Source organism: Mesoplodon densirostris, chromosome 20 (genome assembly GCF_025265405.1).
Source record: "Mesoplodon densirostris isolate mMesDen1 chromosome 20, mMesDen1 primary haplotype, whole genome shotgun sequence".
NCBI lineage: Eukaryota > Metazoa > Chordata > Mammalia > Artiodactyla > Ziphiidae > Mesoplodon > Mesoplodon densirostris.
This window is the reverse complement of record NC_082680.1, coordinates 29,501,977-29,520,788: the sequence shown is the minus strand read 5'-3', so window position 1 is coordinate 29,520,788 and position 18,812 is coordinate 29,501,977. Positions and strand designations below refer to the sequence as shown.

Here is an 18,812-nt window from a genome sequence, read left to right as displayed (position 1 = left end):
AAAATCTTTCTAACCTCTTACAGATCTCCAGTATTCCTTCACAAAATGAAGTTGTGATTTTGCCAGCTGGTTCCCAAATTCAGTCTGTGACCAGTCAGTCTAAAATTAATAAGGAGAATGAGTACAAAAAATGGGACGGATTGTTAATGCCACTGTGTTTATAGTTAGTAGTAAAACAATACCAGTGATTGTTTAGAAGATTTTATATTTGTATTACTAATTGTATCTTATAAAAGTACTTCTGTTGTATGTTTTTTTTACTTGTTGTAAAAAAAAATAAAAATTTTTTTAAAAAGCTTAGAATAATCCTTAAATATTTACAAAATGTGTTGCAACATGCATATTTCACCACTCAGAGAAACATAAAATCCAATTCATAGCTTAAGCAGGAACTCCTTCAAACGGCATCCTTTCTTTAATTCCAACGGTTCAATCCTCAAATTACCACGTGTTTTACATAAACATTGGCAGAATAACTTCTGATCTCGCTCTCCTAATGTAGGATCAAGACACTGTTCATAAGACACTCAAGAAAGTGCTTTTGCAATATCACAAACTTATTTTCTTAAGTTTGTACTAGCAGCAAAAGTATTGAGCTTCCAGCTGTATGGAGCCCTGTAGCACTCTCTACAGAGAGGGTCCTGATTCCCAGCAACTTAGATGTGAGTGCAGGCGCGGAAGGGTCTTAAAGTGGCGTGAGTTACATTAACCTGAGTATCATAGTAAGTAAAAATTTATCCTAACGTCTTTGGGGCGGGAGGGGTTTATAGCAACATCGGGACTGGTTGCAGAAACAACCCCTCTCCTGCCTCCCAGACACTGAGGAAAGTATTTGTGTTCTTTTCATATACCAAGGGAATGGTGGGAAAGGTCATTGCTCAAAAGCATGTGGCTGTGTGTTGTCACTTGGCATCCAGCACAGGCAGTTAGGATTTAAACCCTCCCTGACCCTGAGACAGAGAACTTTACCAGAAAATGGGACCGAGTCCAGATTTCAGATACATTAATCGCTCATCATTACTTAGATTGATCGAAGTATTATTTTTTTCCCTCTGTTTATTAAGTGAAAAAAAATTCCCCATTAATGCTGTATTTTTCTGTCCAAACAGGTTGAAACAGTTCCTCAGGCTACAGTGAAGACTGGATTACAAAAAGGTGAGTTATTATAATGTTGCTCTGCATTTCCTTGATTAAAACCAATTTTAAAGAATTATTTGTACTCCATGTATTTTTGTGTGTCTCTGTAAATCACTTGTCGCTCTTCAGTCGATAATTTGTGTGAAATTGAAGTATTCCTGTGTTTGTGTGTGTGTGCGCGCATGCGTGCGTGTGTGTCTTTTAGAATTGATCTTACTCTGTGCCTCCATGTGAAAAGTCTTATTTGTTTTGGTAAATTGGAGAACACCACGTGTAGGCTTGATACTGTTTCCAACTTTTCTCCATAAGATTCTGGGGTTTCACTGGTTTATAAACTAGGGATGTGACGAATCCACTTTTTTTGGTATTCGACTGAATACCGAATAGTAGCTATGTCAATAGTGGTCAAACATGGACTATGACAAATCAGACAAGACAACCTGATTGAAAAAAAAAATCTTGCCACGTTTATTTTTACAGTGCTGTAAAATCTTTTTGTAGATTAAAATGATTCGTAGCATATTTATGGCCATTATTTGATGACCTTATGCAGAATCTATTTGAGATATGCACAAAGTTTAAGAAACCTTAAACTTAAGTCTGTACTTTTCTGTGTGCAATTTGACTACAGTACAAACTCCATAGCATGATTCGTGCGTTTTTGGTGATGAGATCAGACTGTATTTAATACCTGTAGTTTACTCTGGGCAAATTGCATTATTTAAAAAAAAAAAAAAAAAAAACACCAGCCTCTCTGCATTCTCGGGGAGAAGTCTGCAGCGATGGTCTCCGTGGAGATCCTCAGCAGAACTGAACAGCCTCTCGGAGGGAACACTGCTTGGCGGAGCTCCAAGAAAAGACATCGCGATCGCTGCGAGATTAGGAGGCCTGATTGCGTTGTGTTTCCACCATTCCACAGGGTCGGCGGACCGGGGAGTGCAGGGCTCTGTCAGATTCAGTGACAGCTCCGTCTCCGCAGCGAGTGAGGAAACTGTGGACTGAGATTCCTGTACAATTTCATCCCAGAAACTCCAGACTTGTAGTCTCCATGCAAGATTTCTTTGTCGGCGGCTCGATAAACAGTTCCTTTGTTTTCAGTTTTGATTTTGCCAATCATCATTATTGGCATTTTCCTGCCTGATTTCTTTTTCAAGACTCTGAACAATTGCTTTAACATTCAAATGATTTTTTTTTCTTTTCTTTTTTTTTTTTTTTTTTTTTTTGTCTGAGCTGGATGGGTACAGCTTAAATCATGGGTCCAGCCTAAAAACGACCGTTTAACTTACACTGATCAATTTCAACATGGACTGTTTTTGGGTTTTTTTGGTTTTATTTTTATTTTTTTTAAATAAAGCGTCATTAATGCACATCTGCAGGGTTTTGCCAAACAGCCCAAACTGTATACATTACAATCATTAAAAGCTCTTATTTTTTTTAACATTAGTGCCGTTATCATGGAGAACAGCGTGGTGGCTGCCTTTGGCAGCCTGTCCTTTTTCTAGCATTTTCAGAAACTCATCGGAAATGGCGGTACCTGTGTTTCCCTTCGAAAGCCTCTCAGTACAGCACTCCTGTTCCTCTGTTAAAACTCCTTGTTAATCCAGTGATCTTTTAGGCCAAGGAAATATTTTGTGGTGGTGTTCTGGGTCCATACACCAGCAATGAAGGAGATAGATTTGTGTACTTGTGTTTTTTAATCAGCGTTAACACGGGCAGGCACCCTCATTTGTAGATGTAAGGAAACATTCAGTGAAAACCTTGTAGGATGGGATGTGATAACGAGGTTCCAGTAACCTGAGCAGTCTAACGAGGTCCACATCCTCCTCCACAGACCGTGGCCACACACCAAGTGCTGCTCCCACTCAGCCTTTGCGGATCTTCATGGCCTCGGGAGACCTGTTTCTCCATGGTCTCTTCTGGACTGCACACTTCCACCATAGCTTGCTGGGCTGATCTAGATGTCTGTTTGTTGTATGGAAATTTTGGGGGAAAAAAAAAATCTAAAACACAAACTGTGGGTTGAAATATTAACCGTCTCCTTGGTTCCTTGGTATTCACCGTGCCTGATCTGCACATTTCATCGTGGCTGTTTCTGTATAGCCTATACTGCATTAGCCCAAGAGATTGTTGCTTTGTAACTTTTTGCACTATTGTTTTGGCTGGATTTGTATTACACACCGTTTTAAAAAAAAAATTCCACACTATTCTCTGCCTTTTTTTTTTTTTTTTTTCATATTTATTCCTTCCCTCACCAAGTCCACACAGAGACCTCTCATCCAGCTCTTCGTGATTTGGCTGCACTTGAACATTGTCTGTTTACAGCCCTCAGCACTGTGCCTCCTAGATGGCATGACGTATGTAGCTGTGCTGCAGCACTTGTAATGGTCACAGTAAATGCCCTTCACCCAGCAAGTCTCAGATGAACAATTGTGAACATCCAGGATTTATCTGGGGGGCAATAATCAACTGAATTGCAAAATTCGGGGGAAAATGGCACTATCCGTGTACGAATCGAATACAAATCAAAGATTTGTCACATCCCTAATAAAAACAAGATGGAGGTGTCTCTGCGACCATATTTGTAAGCTACACAGTGTGTTGGGTTTTATGTCTTCCCCCTCCAAATTGAATGGTTCTTTGGATTGCTCCAAATCGATCAGCTGTCCTACAGTTTTGATAGAATTGGTTTTTAGGTTGGAACTTGGGCTCTGTTGCCCGAAAATAGCTTTAGAGCAGGAGCACGGAATGAAGTGTTTTAATAGAGCGGTTGTAAATTACATCACTCACCATCAGGAAGGTCAGAAGCTTATGAAATTTTGACTCGTGACTTCAGTGTTACAAAGAGAGCTATGCTTTTTTTTCACACTACAGATGAGATTGGGGAAAGAAAATATTCTCCCACAAAAAAATTAAAACAAACTTTAAGTACTATTTTAGGATTAATTTCGGTGTGTTGTATTAAGGTGCCAGCGAGATTTCAGATTCCTGTAAACCTCTAAAGAAAAGGAGCCGCGCCTCAACTGATGTAGAAATGGCTAGTTCCACGTACAGAGACACGTCTGACTCCGATTCCAGAGGACTGAGTGACCTGCAGGTAAGTATGTCCCAGGGCCTGGGCCCAGTGTTTGTCTCGCTTTGCCAAACCAAGCGACCAAGTAATGGTTTTGCTTTGCCTGACTTTTTCGGCAAGAACAGGGAATTTTTTTTTTAAATGCTAGCAGTAAAGAAATCATTTTGGTCATTTTGTAACTTACGGGTCTCTGAATTTTGCTGATCTCTTACATAACAGGAGTGTAGTTTTTTAATTGTAACCGTTTCTCTCAAAACACCAGACTTTGGGTATCCAGGGGTTTTAGAAAGGAGGAAGAGGTTGTGTGAAGGTTTCTTTGAGCAAGTCTTACTAGGATTTTCGTAGCACCTAATCTTGAGGAAACTTTTGTTTTTCTTAAAAATGTGTTCTGTTTTCCATGTAGGTAGGCTTTGGAAAGCAAGTCGATAGCCCTTCAGCTACTGCAGATGCAGATGTTTCTGATGTGCAGTCCGTGGATTCAAGCTTGTCAAGAAGAGGCACTGGAATGAGTAGGAAGGACACTGTGTGTCAGGTAGGCAGGCAACCTGTCCTGCAGCTTGAAACAAAGGCTGTAATATCCTGCCAGTCATACACTTCCCTCCTGTTGGAGAGGGTAGTATCTTTCTAAGTTATGATAACTGCTTTCAAGCTACAGATCCAAAAGCCACTTCTGGCTCTTTTCTTCCCTTTCGGAGTTGGAATACTTATTATTCACATGTAAGTGCCAGTCTTCATTGTGATACTACTCCCTTATTAATTGGAAGTAAATGGCAGATGGCTGACTTCAAAAACATCTTCTTAAATTGAAGTTGGTATTAAAGTTTTTTTTTTTTTTTTTTTTTTTTTTTTTTGCTGTACGCGGGCCTCTCACTGCTGTGGCCTCTCCCGTTGCGGAGCACAGGCTCCGGACACACAGGATCCGCGGCCATGGCTCGCGGGCCCAGCCGCTCCGCGGCATGTGGGATCTTCCGGGATCGGGGCACGAACCCGTGTCCCCTGCATCGGCAGGCGGACTCTCAACCACTGCGCCACCAGGGAAGCCCCTAAAGTTTTTAATGTATATTTACCCTTTTTGAAAAATACTGCTTTGCACTGTGAAGAAAAGTTAAAGTATGCAGATTCCAAAGAAGGAATCATAAAAGATCAAGTATGACTTTTAAACTTTATACATATTGGGTCTGGAAATAGTTATCTGGTTCAATGGTTCTCAAAGTGAGGGCCAAGGACCAGCAGCATTGGCATTGTCAGGATGCTTATTGGAAATGCAAATTCTTGAGCCCCACCCGAGACCCACTGAATCAGAAACTGTGGACATAGTAATCTGTGTCTTAACAGACCCCCCAGTGGTCCTGATGCCTGCTACAGTTTAAGAACAGCTGTGGTTTTTTTTGCCATGTTACAGATCTGTGAAAGCTCTGGGGATTCTCTGATTCCTTGTGAGGGAGAGTGCTGCAAACACTTCCACCTGGAGTGCCTGGGATTGACATCATTCCCTGATGGAAAGTTCGTCTGCGTCGAATGTAAAACTGGTGAGCGTCCTGGTAGATGTGAGAAGATGGGGGTGAGGGTGGAGAAAGGGCAGTGCCCGCATCTCCCATGACATCACACTCTCTTACCATGTTTATGTAGCTCGTATCTCCTCTCCCATAGCTATTCCAACCAATTAAGACCATCCAGGGATTAGGCCTCCTGAGATCTAAAGAGCAGTTCATAATATTATTGTCAGATTTCGTCCCTCTAGTGCCTTTACCGTAAAATCTGTCAAATCATCGAGATGTATTTATGTTTTATTTAAAGAGCTATACAAAGTTTGTAGAGTGGATTATTTTTCAGGTGGGCTTGAGATTTTTGTGCTCAATAAATTGGTTTTAAAATCCCTTGACTTTATAGACAAGAATAAGTGTCCATCACAGACTGTAACCATGGGGATTGTATTTTTAGTGGAAAGATGGAACTATCAGAAATTGTTTTTAAAACATGGGGGTTTTGGAGTCACCATTTATTTCTTGTACTCCATGTATAGACTGCCACCTGTCAAAATAACTTACAGAGAAAGAAATATGTAAGTTCATATTTCTTCTCTCTGTAGCCATGATTCTAGTTAAGTCATGGAAAGCAGAAAATAGAATTGTTTAATTTGTACCAATAAGGTAAGTGAAAAGTCACCTGGAGATGGCCTGGTAGTAGGAACCATGTTCACATGTTTCTGTGGGTTTTGTTTTGGTTTTGCTGTGAGGAACTGTGAGCCAATTGGATGTCAAGTACGTACGATATGCTGATCTTGCCTTTGATACCTTATTATTTTCCTCCTCCTTTCCTCCCATTATTTGGATTCTCATAGATACTTATTTTATTCTTTTTTACTTGTAGGCCTCCAAAACTCCTTTGTATATTCTAGATTCCATTAGAATAGTAACTTTCTTTTTAACCAAATACTTTCTAAATGCCAGGTGCTCTTAGTACTAAGCGTTTTATCTTCTTATCTCATTTGCTCCTCACTACATTACGAGATAGATACTATTATTTCCATTTTACAGAATGTGAAACTGAGGATTAGAGAGTTTGTTTTCCAACCTTGCCCAGAGTCACAAAGACGCACATGGTGAAGCTGGGGTTCAGGCCCAGGAGGCAGAGCTTGACCCCAGAGTCCTTGCCCTTTCCCATTGCCTTCTGCCACCTTGACTCAGTCGGATGGGGATCCTATATCACATATCCTGCCCCCCCCCACACACACACACACTCACACTCACCTACATACCAGGCAAAAATTAAGCTACACAAGCTGTTTTAAACAAATAACTTGTATTTTTCCCTATGTAAAATATCATTTTATTTATCACATTTAGACTCTGCAGTAAAGCTTTTGAACAGTTTGCCAGCTGGCAGCCTCAGGGTCAGATTATCTGCACATTGTTTTATTTGGCCCTCAGAATGAGTTTTGAGTGTGTTAACATGGATCAGGCACATACTCCTTGTTCCCCACGTTCCCTACCACTTTTTCTAAAACCCTGTCACTCAGTCATTGATGTAATCTGCCTGGCCCCATTAAGCCTGATAAATTACTGATAGGAAGGACCATGTATCTCAGTATTAAAACACTCTTAGGGCTTCTCTTCTAACTCTAGAATCCAGTAGAATTCTGCCAACAAAGGTTCGATATAATCTAACTGGGTACGCAACTAACAGAAAATTTAAGAAGGAAATTTGCTTTAAAAACAATTAAGTAGGGCCTCCCTGGTGGCGCAAGTGGTTGAGAGTCCGCCTGCCGATGCAGGGGATACGGGTTCGTGCCCCGGTCTGGGAGGATCCCATGTGCCGCGGAGTGGCTGGGCCCGTGAGCCGTGGCCGCTGAGCCTGCGCGTCCGGAGCCTGTGCTCCGCAACGGGAGAGGCCACAACAGTGAGAGGCCCGCATACCGCAAAAAAAAAAAAAAAAAAACAATTAAGTAGAACAAAGTTGGAGGACTCACACTTCCCGATTTCAAAATTTGCTACAAAGCTACAGTAATTAAAGCAGTGTGGTACTGGCATAAAGGCATATAAACCAAGGGAATAGAATAGGGAGCCCAGAAATAAACTCATATATATGGTCAAATTATTTTTTAACAAGGGTGCAAACACTGTTCAATGGGGAAAGGATAGTCTTTTCAATAAATGGTGCTGGGAAAATTAGATCCACATGCAAAAGAAGTTGGACCCTTACCTTATACCATACACAAAAATTAATTCAAAATAGATCAAAAACCAAAACATAAGAACTGAAACTATAAAACTCTTAGAAGAAAACACCAAAAAACCCCAAATAACCCAATTCAAAATTGGGCAAAGGACTTGAAGAGACATTTCTCCAAAGAAATACACAAATGGCTAGTAAGACATGAAAAAATGTTCAACATCATTAGTAATCCAGGAAATGCAAATCAAAACCACAAAAGTAATTATTTTTTAAACTGCTTTTGTTATATTTACTATTACATGAAAATCAGTTTGATACCAATGTGGTACACTACCAACATATTAGGAGTGAAAACTCAGATTCTTCAAACCATTGTTTAAGATCATTTACGAAGTCTTCTTTTGTTTATCAAAAGATAAAACACTTCACGTGTAAAAAGTATTACAGGATACATGCCTGATAAGTTCTTATACTGCCACTTTCTGTTGTTTAAGACAAATGTGATTTCTGGAAAGAAAGCATTTTCATTTGCCCTTTTGAATAAAATGTGTAACAGGCAATTTTACTTACTACTTTCTTATTCTAAAGGAAGACCATGTGCTAGTGAGGAGGGAGGGTAGTGGAAGCATGCCCATGCTGGAGCTCTAAACGTAAGTCTCACGGGGTTATAGCTCAGTCAGCTCTGTTAGTGTGACGGTACCACTAATTACAACAATTTTCATTTATATTAGACTTACTCTGATCATTATGCAAGGGAAACCCTATTTCATTTTTACATAGGGCAGTTTATGCATTAGATAAAGTCAAACATTTTAAACTTTAAAATAATTTTCTTTTAATTTTTTAAATTTCTTATTTTTGTATGTTTTTTAAAATTTTATTTATTTATTTATTTATTTTTGGCTGCATTGGGTCTTTGTTGCTGCACGCGGGCTTTCTCTAGTTGCAGCGAGCGGGGGCTACTCTTCGTTGTGGTGCATGGGCTTCTCATTGCGGTGGCTTCTCTTGTTGTGGAGCACGGGCTCTAGGCCCCCAGGCTTCAGTAGTTGCAGTGCACGGGCTCAGTAGCTGTGGCTCGCGGGCTCTAGAGCGCAGGCTCAGTAGTTGTGGCGCACGGGCTCAGCTGCTCCGCGGCATGTGGGATCTTCCCGGACCAGGGCTCGAACCCGTGTCCCCTGCAGTGGCAGGTGGATTCTGAATCACTGTGCCACCAGGGAAGCCCTAAAAGTTATTTTAAAAACAGTACTATTGGACTTCCCTTGTGGCACAGTGGTTCAGAATCCACCTGCCACTGCAGGGGACACGGGTTCGAGCCCTGGTCCGGGAAGATCCCACATGCCGCGGAGCAGCTGAGCCCGTGCGCCACAACTACTGAGCCTGCGCTCTAGAGCCCGCGAGCCACAACTACTGAAGCCCACGCACCTAGAGCCCGTGCTCCACAACAAGAGAAGCCACAGCAATGAGAAGCCCACGCACCACAACGAAGAGTAGCCCCCTCTCGCCGCAACTAAAGAAATCCTGCGTGCAGCAACAAAGACCCAATGCAGCCAAAAATAAATAAATAAATAAATTTATTAAAAAAAACAAAACAAAACAGTACTATTGCTTTCAGATCTACCAATATGTTAAAATATAATTTGAAATTATATATATGCAACAGGACATCAACAACAAAAATAACCCTGCTGTACTGTTTTATTTGTATAATGAAGCCAAAAAAAAAAATTGAGCGTCACAGTTGTAAGTACTAATTTTAAAGAATTTTTATAATTCAGCCAATTTAACACTGCTCAACTTTATTTTATTTCTACAACAAAGCCAGTTAACAACAACAAAAATTTGAATATCACAGTTTTAAGTCCTGATTTTAAAGGAGCTTTATGACTTAGCCAATTTGTAACGGTTAGGTACTTCCAAAACCAAATATAACTTTCTGTAAAAAATCAAAACAAAAAACTATTCCTTGTATTTTTTGTCCTTCAGAATTTTTATAGCATCATAAGAAAAATGGGCAAAAGACTTGAACACTTCTCAAAAGATGATGTCCAAATAAATAGTCACTTATGATTTCCATATGTAACACAGACACAAAAGGAAAACGCTAATCCTAATTTTAAAAAGCAGATAATTACAGCTTTCAGTCATATGCAGTTGTAAACAATGCTTCAGTCAACATCCTTTTATATGTACAAGTCTTCCCTCTAACACAGACAGCAAGGAGTATTATAGAATTTCTAGGCCACAGGAAGCCAGTGTATCCTTTTAGAATGGATACTGCCCTGTTGCCTTCTAAGACAGTTCCTTCCAACTTAAACTCCTACCAGCAGTACATAAGAGTGCCCGTTTCCTCACACCCAGATCAACGATCGGTATTATCAGACTCTAAGTTTTTTCCTATTTGATGAATTTTTAAAATGTTACTTGTGGTTTTAGTTAGTATTTATTTGATTACTAGTAAAGTTGAGCATTTTGGCATATGTTTATTGGCTATCTGTCTTTCTGCTTTCTGTCAATTTCCTGTTCATATTTGTTGCCCACTTTTATATTAGGCCGTTTCTATATTGATTTATAGTTCTTTATAAGTCTTCTTACCTTTTCTTGTATCTGTTACATATATTTTCTCCATATGTGAACTCTTTTTTCCCCCATGATTCTGCTTTATTTTGTATTGATTAATTGGTTAAAGTATAGTTGGTTTATAATATTATATTAGTTTCAGGTGTACAACATAATGATTCAATATAGATTATATTACTTTTAAAGTTGTTATAAAATATTGGCTATATTCCCTGTGCTGTACAATATACTCTTGTATCTTACCTATTTTATTATGTATAGTAGTTTGTACCTCTTAATCCCCTGCCCCTATCTTGCCCCTCACCCCATTCCTCTCCCCACTGGTAACCATTAGTTTGTTCTCTGTATCTGTGAGACTGTTTTGCTTTTTCTTTTTTTTTTTTTTAAAGATTTTATTTATTTATTTATTTTGGCTGGGTTGCATCTTCATTGCTGCGTGCAGGCTTTTCTCTAGGTGCGGTGAGCGGAGGCTACCCTTCGTTGTGGTGCGCGGGCTTCCCATTGTGATGGCTTCTCTTGTTGCAGAGCATGGGCTTCAGTAGTTGTGGCACACGGGCTTAGTAGTTGTGGCTCGCAGGATCTAGACATGCAGGCTTCAGTAGTTGCAGCACACAGGCTCAGTAGTTGTGGCTCGCGGGCTCTAGAGCGCAGGCTCAGTAGTTGTGACGCACAGGCTTAGTTGTTCCGCGGCATGTGGGATCTTCCTGGACCAGGGCTCAAACCCGTGTCCCCTGCATTGGCCGGCGGATTCTTAACCACTGCACCACCAGGGAAGTCCCTGTTTTGTTATTTTCATTAATTTGTTTTATTTTTTAGATTCTACATATAAGTGATAACATCATATGTGAACTCTTTATATAACAAAACGTAATCCTTTGTCATCCTTGTTGCATTTATTTTTCTACATCTGTTATTCACTTGTTCCTTTTTTTTTTTTTTTTTTTCTTTTCTATTCTAATTGTTTCTTTCTTAACATGTTTGGCAGTTGACCAGTGGAGCCACCTGGGCTCCACTGGTTGGAAGGTTTCTAATTATAGTTTCAATTTCTTAAATAGATTATAGAACTGTTTTTTTTCTATTTAATATTTTTGTGCCAGTGTTGGTAAGTTCTGTTTTTCTAGGAATCTGTTATCTAAATTTTCAAATTTATTGGCAAAAATATAGTGATATCCTTTTATTATTTTTTAAACATCTGTAGGATTTGTAGTGATGTATCATTTTTCATTTCTGATGTTAACATTGTTGCTTTTTTCCCCTTTTTTTTATCTGTTACTTGTTTCCAGGGATGTCAGTTTATTAACCTTTTTCAAAGAACCAACTTTTGGTTTTATTAATTCTCCCCAGTGTGTATTGACTTCACTTCCTTCTTGAAGAGTACATTCAGGGCTTCCCTGGTGGTGCAGTGGTTGAGAGTCTGCCTGCCGATGCAGGAGATGCGGGTTCGTGCCCCGGTCTGGGAAGATACCCCATGCCGCAGAGCAGCTGGGCCCGTGAGCCATGGCCGCTGAGCCTGCGCATCCGGAGCCTGTGCTCCGCAACGGGAGAGGCCACAGCAGTGAGAGGCCCACATACCGCAAAAAAAAAAAAAGAGTACATTCACTGGGCGTAGAATTCTGGCTTGGTGACAGTTTTCTTTCAGCCCTTACTGATAGCATCCCCTGTTTTCTGGCTTCCATCTTTCTCTTTCAGTCAGCAGTCTTGCTTCTTTGAAGGTAATTGTCTTTTTCTGTGGGTGATATTAATATTTTCTCTTTGTCCTTGATTTTCTACAGTTTGAATAAGATGTGTAGATATAACTTTCTGTTTTTATTAGGATTATGAGTTTTCATTTTATGTCTTGTTTTACAAATGGAAATTGTGATTATGTAATGGAATCTGCCTTTTTATTGGTAATTTCTTTATTCTATGTTGGGAAGACCTTGCCACTCTCAGCTGCCAGGTGTTGAAAATTCTGTTCTAGATTTTCTATGGAATTTCAGTATAAAGTGAGAAGTGGAGATCTAAATTGTTTTTGGTGCTATATCCTCAAACTGACAATCAATTATTGTAGCAAATCAATTATTCTAGCAAGTTTTATTAAGTCATATTTTAATTTAACTGTTTTCAGTGCCTTCTTTGTATGTTAAAAATCTTACATGCAATAGTAGAATCTTTGGGGATTAGCTCTTCGGTGTCAGTGACTGCTTCTATTTAAAAGGAATATGCTTTAATCAGATTTTATTTAATCTGTGTTCCTCACCAATTTTCCAGGAGAGCACCCGTGTTTTTCATGTAAAGTGTCTGGTACAGACGTGAAGCGTTGCTCTGTTGGTGCTTGTGGGAAATTTTACCATGAAGCCTGTGTCCGCAAATTCCCCACTGCCATCTTTGAATCAAAAGGATTCCGCTGTCCCCAGCACTGCTGCTCTGCCTGCTGTATGGAGAAAGATATCCACAAAGCAAGTAAAGGTAAAACAGAGCTAAGGATGGGGACAGTTGGTTTTTTTGTAAGTTCAGTAGCAAACAGTAAGCACATTATTATAAAGAACATCAGGCATTCTCCCTCTGTTTATCTATAGCTATTACAGCTCAGCCACAATGGATAGTAAGATAAGTGGATTCTAGGTTCTAATTCAGACCATGGGAAGAAAATTCCATATGTTCAAAATTACCCTTGAAAATTCCTTAAACAGGTGCCATATTGGAGACCAGCATCTCTCCAGCACTGGCACAGACACATTTTTCTTTGAGTGACCTCTAGATGAGCACTGCATTTAGGGCCCAGACAGCATAGGAACAGCAGAGTCAAACTAGGGAAGAAGAAGATTTTTGTATTACTGTAACCAGCATCACATTGGATCCCAAAAGATCTCATTTTATATCAGCTGATTCTTTCTTACGTAGATTCCTTCTTGATTGTCTTTCAACAGGTCGCATGATGAGATGTTTGAGGTGCCCAGTAGCCTACCACTCTGGAGATGCTTGCATTGCTGCTGGCAGCATATTTGTGTCTTCCTACGTTCTCATCTGTAGTAATCATTCCAAACGGAGCAGTAACTCTTCCTCTGCTGTAAATGTAGGCTTTTGTTTCGTTTGTGCAAGAGGTGAGTGTCAGCCCTTTCTCTTTATGTCTTTCTGGGTTCATTGGTATATTTCCCCCATTAAAATGGAGTTTCAGTAACATCCCTGAGAGAGATTAACACTTCTAGTAACTCGTCCCTTTTATAACATTAAACACTCAAACTGTTAGAATATTAATTCTTCCATAAATTAAGCTAAAATCTACATCTGTTTAGTAACTTAGAATTATAGATGATTCCTTAGTGTTCCTATTTGGAGCATCAAAAGATTAATCTACAGTTGACCCTTGAACCACATGGGTTTGAACTGCGCAGATCCACTCTGTGCGCATTTCTCTCAGTGGCGTACTCTAGTACTACGTGATCAAAGGTTGGTGGAATCCGCAGGTGGGTGGGGGGCGCGACTTAAAGTTACAGGGGATTCCAACTGCGTGGCAGTCCGCACCCCTGACTGCGGCATTGTTCAAGGGTCAGCTCTCTTCCCTTGTGCAAACAGTTCTTCTATTCGAAGTAGACTCTTCCCATGTCATATTCTTTAATCCAGAGTTTTCAACTAATTGAGATTTCACTTGGAAGGCAAGAAGAGCACATTTATTTTTTAATTGTTTATGTTGTATTTTATCATGTTTTGGTCTGGCATTGAGGAAGACCTGGTGGAATACAGCCAAGGCAACATATGTGGTATATTAGTTAAGAGCCTGCAGTACAGGCTTTCTTACTTGCCAGCTGTTGATATTTAAGTCTGCCACTTAAGATTGATCACTTCAAAACAATATTGCGTCCCTGAGGGCGTCAGTGAGCTTGAGTTCATAATAAATATAAAGTAGAACTTCTTCAGTTGAATGTGATACAGAGTACCCAACTTTACAGAGCGTCTCAGCTGTACTATAATAAAAGAATTTTTAGTGTTTAGTAAGCATTTTAGAAACCAACTAATATCCCCAAGTGCAGTTTTGTTTGTTTGTTTGTTTGTTTGTTTGTTTAATCATAAGTGCTAAGTTTTCTAAACTTCCCTTAGTGTGAAATATTTGAAAGGACTGTGTGGCATATCAGGCCTGTTAGATTATATTTAACCCATACTGAAAATGAAGTTTTGGATCGTGTTTGGTTTTTTATTTGTTTTTGGTTTTTTTGTTTATTTTTTGTTTTGTTTTTTAATTAATTTATTTATCTTTTTTATTATTATTTTTGGCCACTTCGGGTCGTCTTTGCTGCACGCACGGGCCTTCTCTAGTTGCAGCGAGGGAGGGCTACTGTCCATTGCAGTGCGCGGGCTTCTCGTCATGGTGGCTTCTCTTGTTGCGGAGCATGGGCTCCAGGCATGCGGGCTTCAGTAGTTGTGGCACGGGGGCTCAGTAGTTGTGGCTCCTGGGCTCTAGAGCGCAGGCTCAGTAGTTGTGGAGCATGGGCTGAGTTGCTCTGCGGCATGTGGGATCTTCTTGGACCAGGGCTCGAACCCGTGTCCCCTGCACTGACAGGCGGATTCTTAACCACTGCGCCACCAGGGAAGTCCCTGTTTTTGTTTTTTTGCTTTAGGAGACAGTTCTTTTAATTTGGTGAAAGTACTATAGAGTATTTTTAATAGAATTTAGCTAGTATGATAGATCTTGAGTTGTTTTGCTTTTGAAACTCTCATTAAAAAAAAGAAAAATAACCAGAGGAGGTGGACGGTACAAGATTAAGTAAGTGGTAGTCCTTTCCATAGCAGCCTCCTGGGTCCACTGTACACACTGCTTTGAGTTTTTCAGTTTGAAAGTGCGCGGGGCGGTCTGCAGGTAGAAGGAAGTGTTGTGTGGAGTAGTGACGACAGCTGCGTCCTGCTCTGAAATCTGGATGGCACAGGGGAAGAAGGTCTGAAGTGTTTCATGCCACACTGTATTAGCCAAAGAAATAAAAAGTCACGTGCCTTTTCCATCTCCCCACTCCTAAGAAAGTAATGCTAGGATGAAAATACTGAATTATCAACTGAATGGCTAGCTTTAGAGACTTTCAAATAGATGAGTGTCAGTGATAAAATAAAGTCGATCACTTTTGTAAATATTTCATTCTACCCTTCTAGGCACTCACTTTTACTAGGAGTGGTGGAGGGGTGTGGGTGTGTGGGTAAGTAACTGAGCCAACATTTTAAATACCAAGTTTAAAACTATCATGTTGGCTTACTTTGGAGTATATTCCGAATCAAGTACCATCAGTTAAGTATATCGACCAATATTTTCTTTTGCTCTGTGTCACTCTGCTTTAACACTTTAAAGCAGGTGTTTTGCTTTAAGATAGATAGAAAATGACCCATTGTCAAGGAACCTAGTTTTAGAGAAACTTCTAACCATTTTGTTAAGTTTAAGTTATACGCCTTGATTAAAAGCTTGAGATAATGGAAATGAGGGGAAAACTCATGTTTTAACAACAGGATGCTGTTTGCATCTAACCAATTTGGCAATTATTCTGAAAGATGTGCTGTATTTAAATGCCTCTTTAAAGAGCAAGATTATTTAATCCCCAAATATTTTAACTGCAACTTTGCACAGTAAACAGAAACTTTCATTTTCCTTTCCAGCATTTTACAGAAACTTATTCTGAATAGATCAGATGTTGGGATTTGAGAAGAGCTTAAAAGTTCTCCAGAAGTAAATGATATGTGTTCTTTTACCGGAATTTGTAGAGGTCTTCTTTTTTAAGGAGATCTAATTGTAATAAATCCACACATGAAAAGGGATACTTTAATTGTTTATGTTTTGGTGTTAGTAAACTCAGCTTGTTTTGCCTTTGTTTCTTGCCGCGTACAGTTTCTTCCTCCGCACAGAGGATTTTTGTCTTAGTTCTTGGTTATTGGTTGTTTAAAATCATTAAGCTAATTGTTTTGTTTTGTTTTGTTTTTAAATAAGTTTATTTATTTATTTTTGGCTGCGTTGGGTCTTCGTTGCTGCACGCAGGCTCTTTCTAGTTGTGGCGAGCGGGGGCTTCTCATTGCAGTGGCTTCTCTCGCTGCGGAGCACGGGCTCTAGGCGCGCAGGCTTCAGTAGTTGTGGCGCACGGGCTCAGTTGCTCCACGGCACATGGGATCCCCTCGGACCAGGGCATGAACCCGCATCCCCTGCATTGGCAGACGGATTCCCAACCACTGCGCCACCAGGGAAGCCCTAAGCTAATCTTTAGGACTGAAATATCTGGAAGTATTTTTAGAAATGCTTCAGCATTTAGAGAAACATTCCTCCTCCCCTGCCCCCCATGGTGCCATAGGGTGTGTTCAGTTATATTTCAGTGTAGTATAGATTCTTCAGCATTTCCTTTAATCTGGAGGGTGATGTAAAATAAAAGTTACTTAATATTCTAAGTTGTTCTGTCTTATTTAAAAGCCATTGTACCACTTTTCTCTGTTAAACGTATGAAATGTTCATTCAACATTATATAACTTTTATTTGAAAATTCTTATGTATTTCCGATTAGCAATTTCAAGTTCCATTCACATGAGAAATATCAGTATTTCTTGAATCTGCCTCAGTGTAGGATAGAATCAAATGAAGGTAAAATCCACAGAAAATAGTAAATGGTCACCCCTTTAAAAACAAAACTCTTCCCTCTTCTCAAAATGATCTCTGTGAACCTGCGGTCATGATTTGACCAGTAACCAAATAGAGAAAGTTTCCCTGGTCTCAGAGGTCCTGGGTTTAGGAGTGGCCGTAGCTACAGGATGGTCTTAACTCAGGGCAGGAGGAGGAGAGAGGGAGGGGAAAGGTGGGTGTCACGGGCAGTTTAGAGCAGATGCTGTTTTCCTCCAACAGGACAGCTGTATTGGTAGATTGAAAGGACTGTTTTTATAAACCCTTAAGTTGGTAAGCGTTTAAGTTAGTTATTATCATGGCAGGACCAAACTTTAAATGTGTGCATTACCTCAGTGAACTTCAACGACTTATATCTTCTTTAAAGTCATGTATCATACTGATAGAGAAAAGCTTCATTATCTGGCTGAGAAAGCTGGAATTCGAGAGTATCTAAAGAGCTGAGCAGAGAGAAGAAGTCCAGTTCTGCCTTTCAGCGCTGCTTGATGTATTGAAGGTGACCAGGGTCTCTAGTGTGTCATGTAGACAGTTCTTATTTTCAGCAGGTCTCTACTGTGTCATGTAGACAGTTCTTATTTCCAGCAATTAAGTGATACATCATTTTGTTCTTTGGGTTGTCGTCATAGTACTTCTAAACCTTAAGGAACGTAGCTTTGTTTTCCAGAGGGGGTTTTCAGAATGACGTCAAAGCAGTTTACAGCCTCAAATTAATTTGGAGTTTCCTTCTGGGTGTATAGGTTTCTATATAGGGATAAGGCGTTGAGTAGCTTAAACTCCTTTTAATAACGATGGAAAGCCTTGTCTGTGAGATCTTTCTTTTCCTTCATATTCTTTTCCCCCCCAGCTTTAAGCACAGCTACATAGTAGGTGTTGGTTTATTTTTTCCTCATGGAATCATGGGTAGTTTCATTGCAGCTCACATCTTTCTGTTTGTCTCGTATAGGGCTGATAGTGCAGGACCATTCAGACCCCATGTTCAGTTCCTATGCCTATAAGTCCCACTACCTACTGAACGAATCAAATCGTGCAGAGTTGATGAAATTACCTATGATTCCTTCTTCGTCAGCTTCCAAAAAGAAATGTGAGAAAGGTAATAATCAAAATAGTTTATCTCTTACTTTTATTTTTGCATTTCCTATTTTTTCTCTTTAAATGAAGGGGGGAAATGTATGCCTGTCAAGCACCATCTGTTGCTTTTGGTAAATTCTACCTTGGTGGCTGTGGCTGTCTTCATATGGCTGCAAAATTATTAAAAAGGGCTTAAAATAATTCCATTATTACAAATTTTTACCTACTCTTCTCCTTGAATAAATTTTCACACCTTCCATATATCTATAGATCATTAAAATTGAAAGACTAGGATTCTGCTTAATATAGAAGCATGTTCTGAGGGCTCTTTCTCTTTTGCCTGATGTAGAACCGTATCATTCATGTTAGAATAGAGTAGACATGATGTAATTTGTTACTAACTTTCAACTAAATAACAAGGCAGGTTAGAGGGAAACAAAGATACTGACACTTAAAATTTTGATTCTGAAATACATTCTATCATTTTGTTTCTTAAATGTTTTTGTTATGGTGCTATGAAAACTAGTTGCCCTCCTCTTAGGAGACATTGCTGGGCAGCTGGGAAAATGCTGCAAATACTGGATATTGAAAGGCAGCCCAGCTGAATTGAAGAATTGCTAATAGATAATTTATCCACTGAGAACCAAGAGCTAAATGTATATTTATATT

At 39.7% G+C, this 18,812-nt stretch overlaps 1 protein-coding gene across 4 annotated transcripts in view; it reads left to right on the top strand.

Annotated features, from left to right (window-relative positions):
- The window catches only part of NSD3 (nuclear receptor binding SET domain protein 3), a 108,686-nt gene that overhangs the window by 66,629 nt on the left and 23,245 nt on the right, over nt 1-18,812 (top strand). For 2 of the 4 annotated variants that reach the window (XM_060085684.1, XM_060085683.1), the window contains exons 9-15: nt 1,110-1,155; nt 4,101-4,231; nt 4,611-4,739; nt 5,610-5,736; nt 12,710-12,907; nt 13,369-13,542; nt 18,019-18,165. In XM_060085684.1, the coding sequence (XP_059941667.1) occupies nt 1,110-1,155; nt 4,101-4,231; nt 4,611-4,739; nt 5,610-5,736; nt 12,710-12,907; nt 13,369-13,542; nt 18,019-18,165 (952 nt within the window). Of the gene's footprint in view, nt 1-1,109; nt 1,156-2,056; nt 4,056-4,100; nt 4,232-4,610; nt 4,740-5,609; nt 5,737-12,709; nt 12,908-13,368; nt 13,543-18,018; nt 18,166-18,812 lie in introns of those variants that run through there. The other 2 variants (XM_060085685.1, XM_060085686.1) reach the window with 2 other exon arrangements.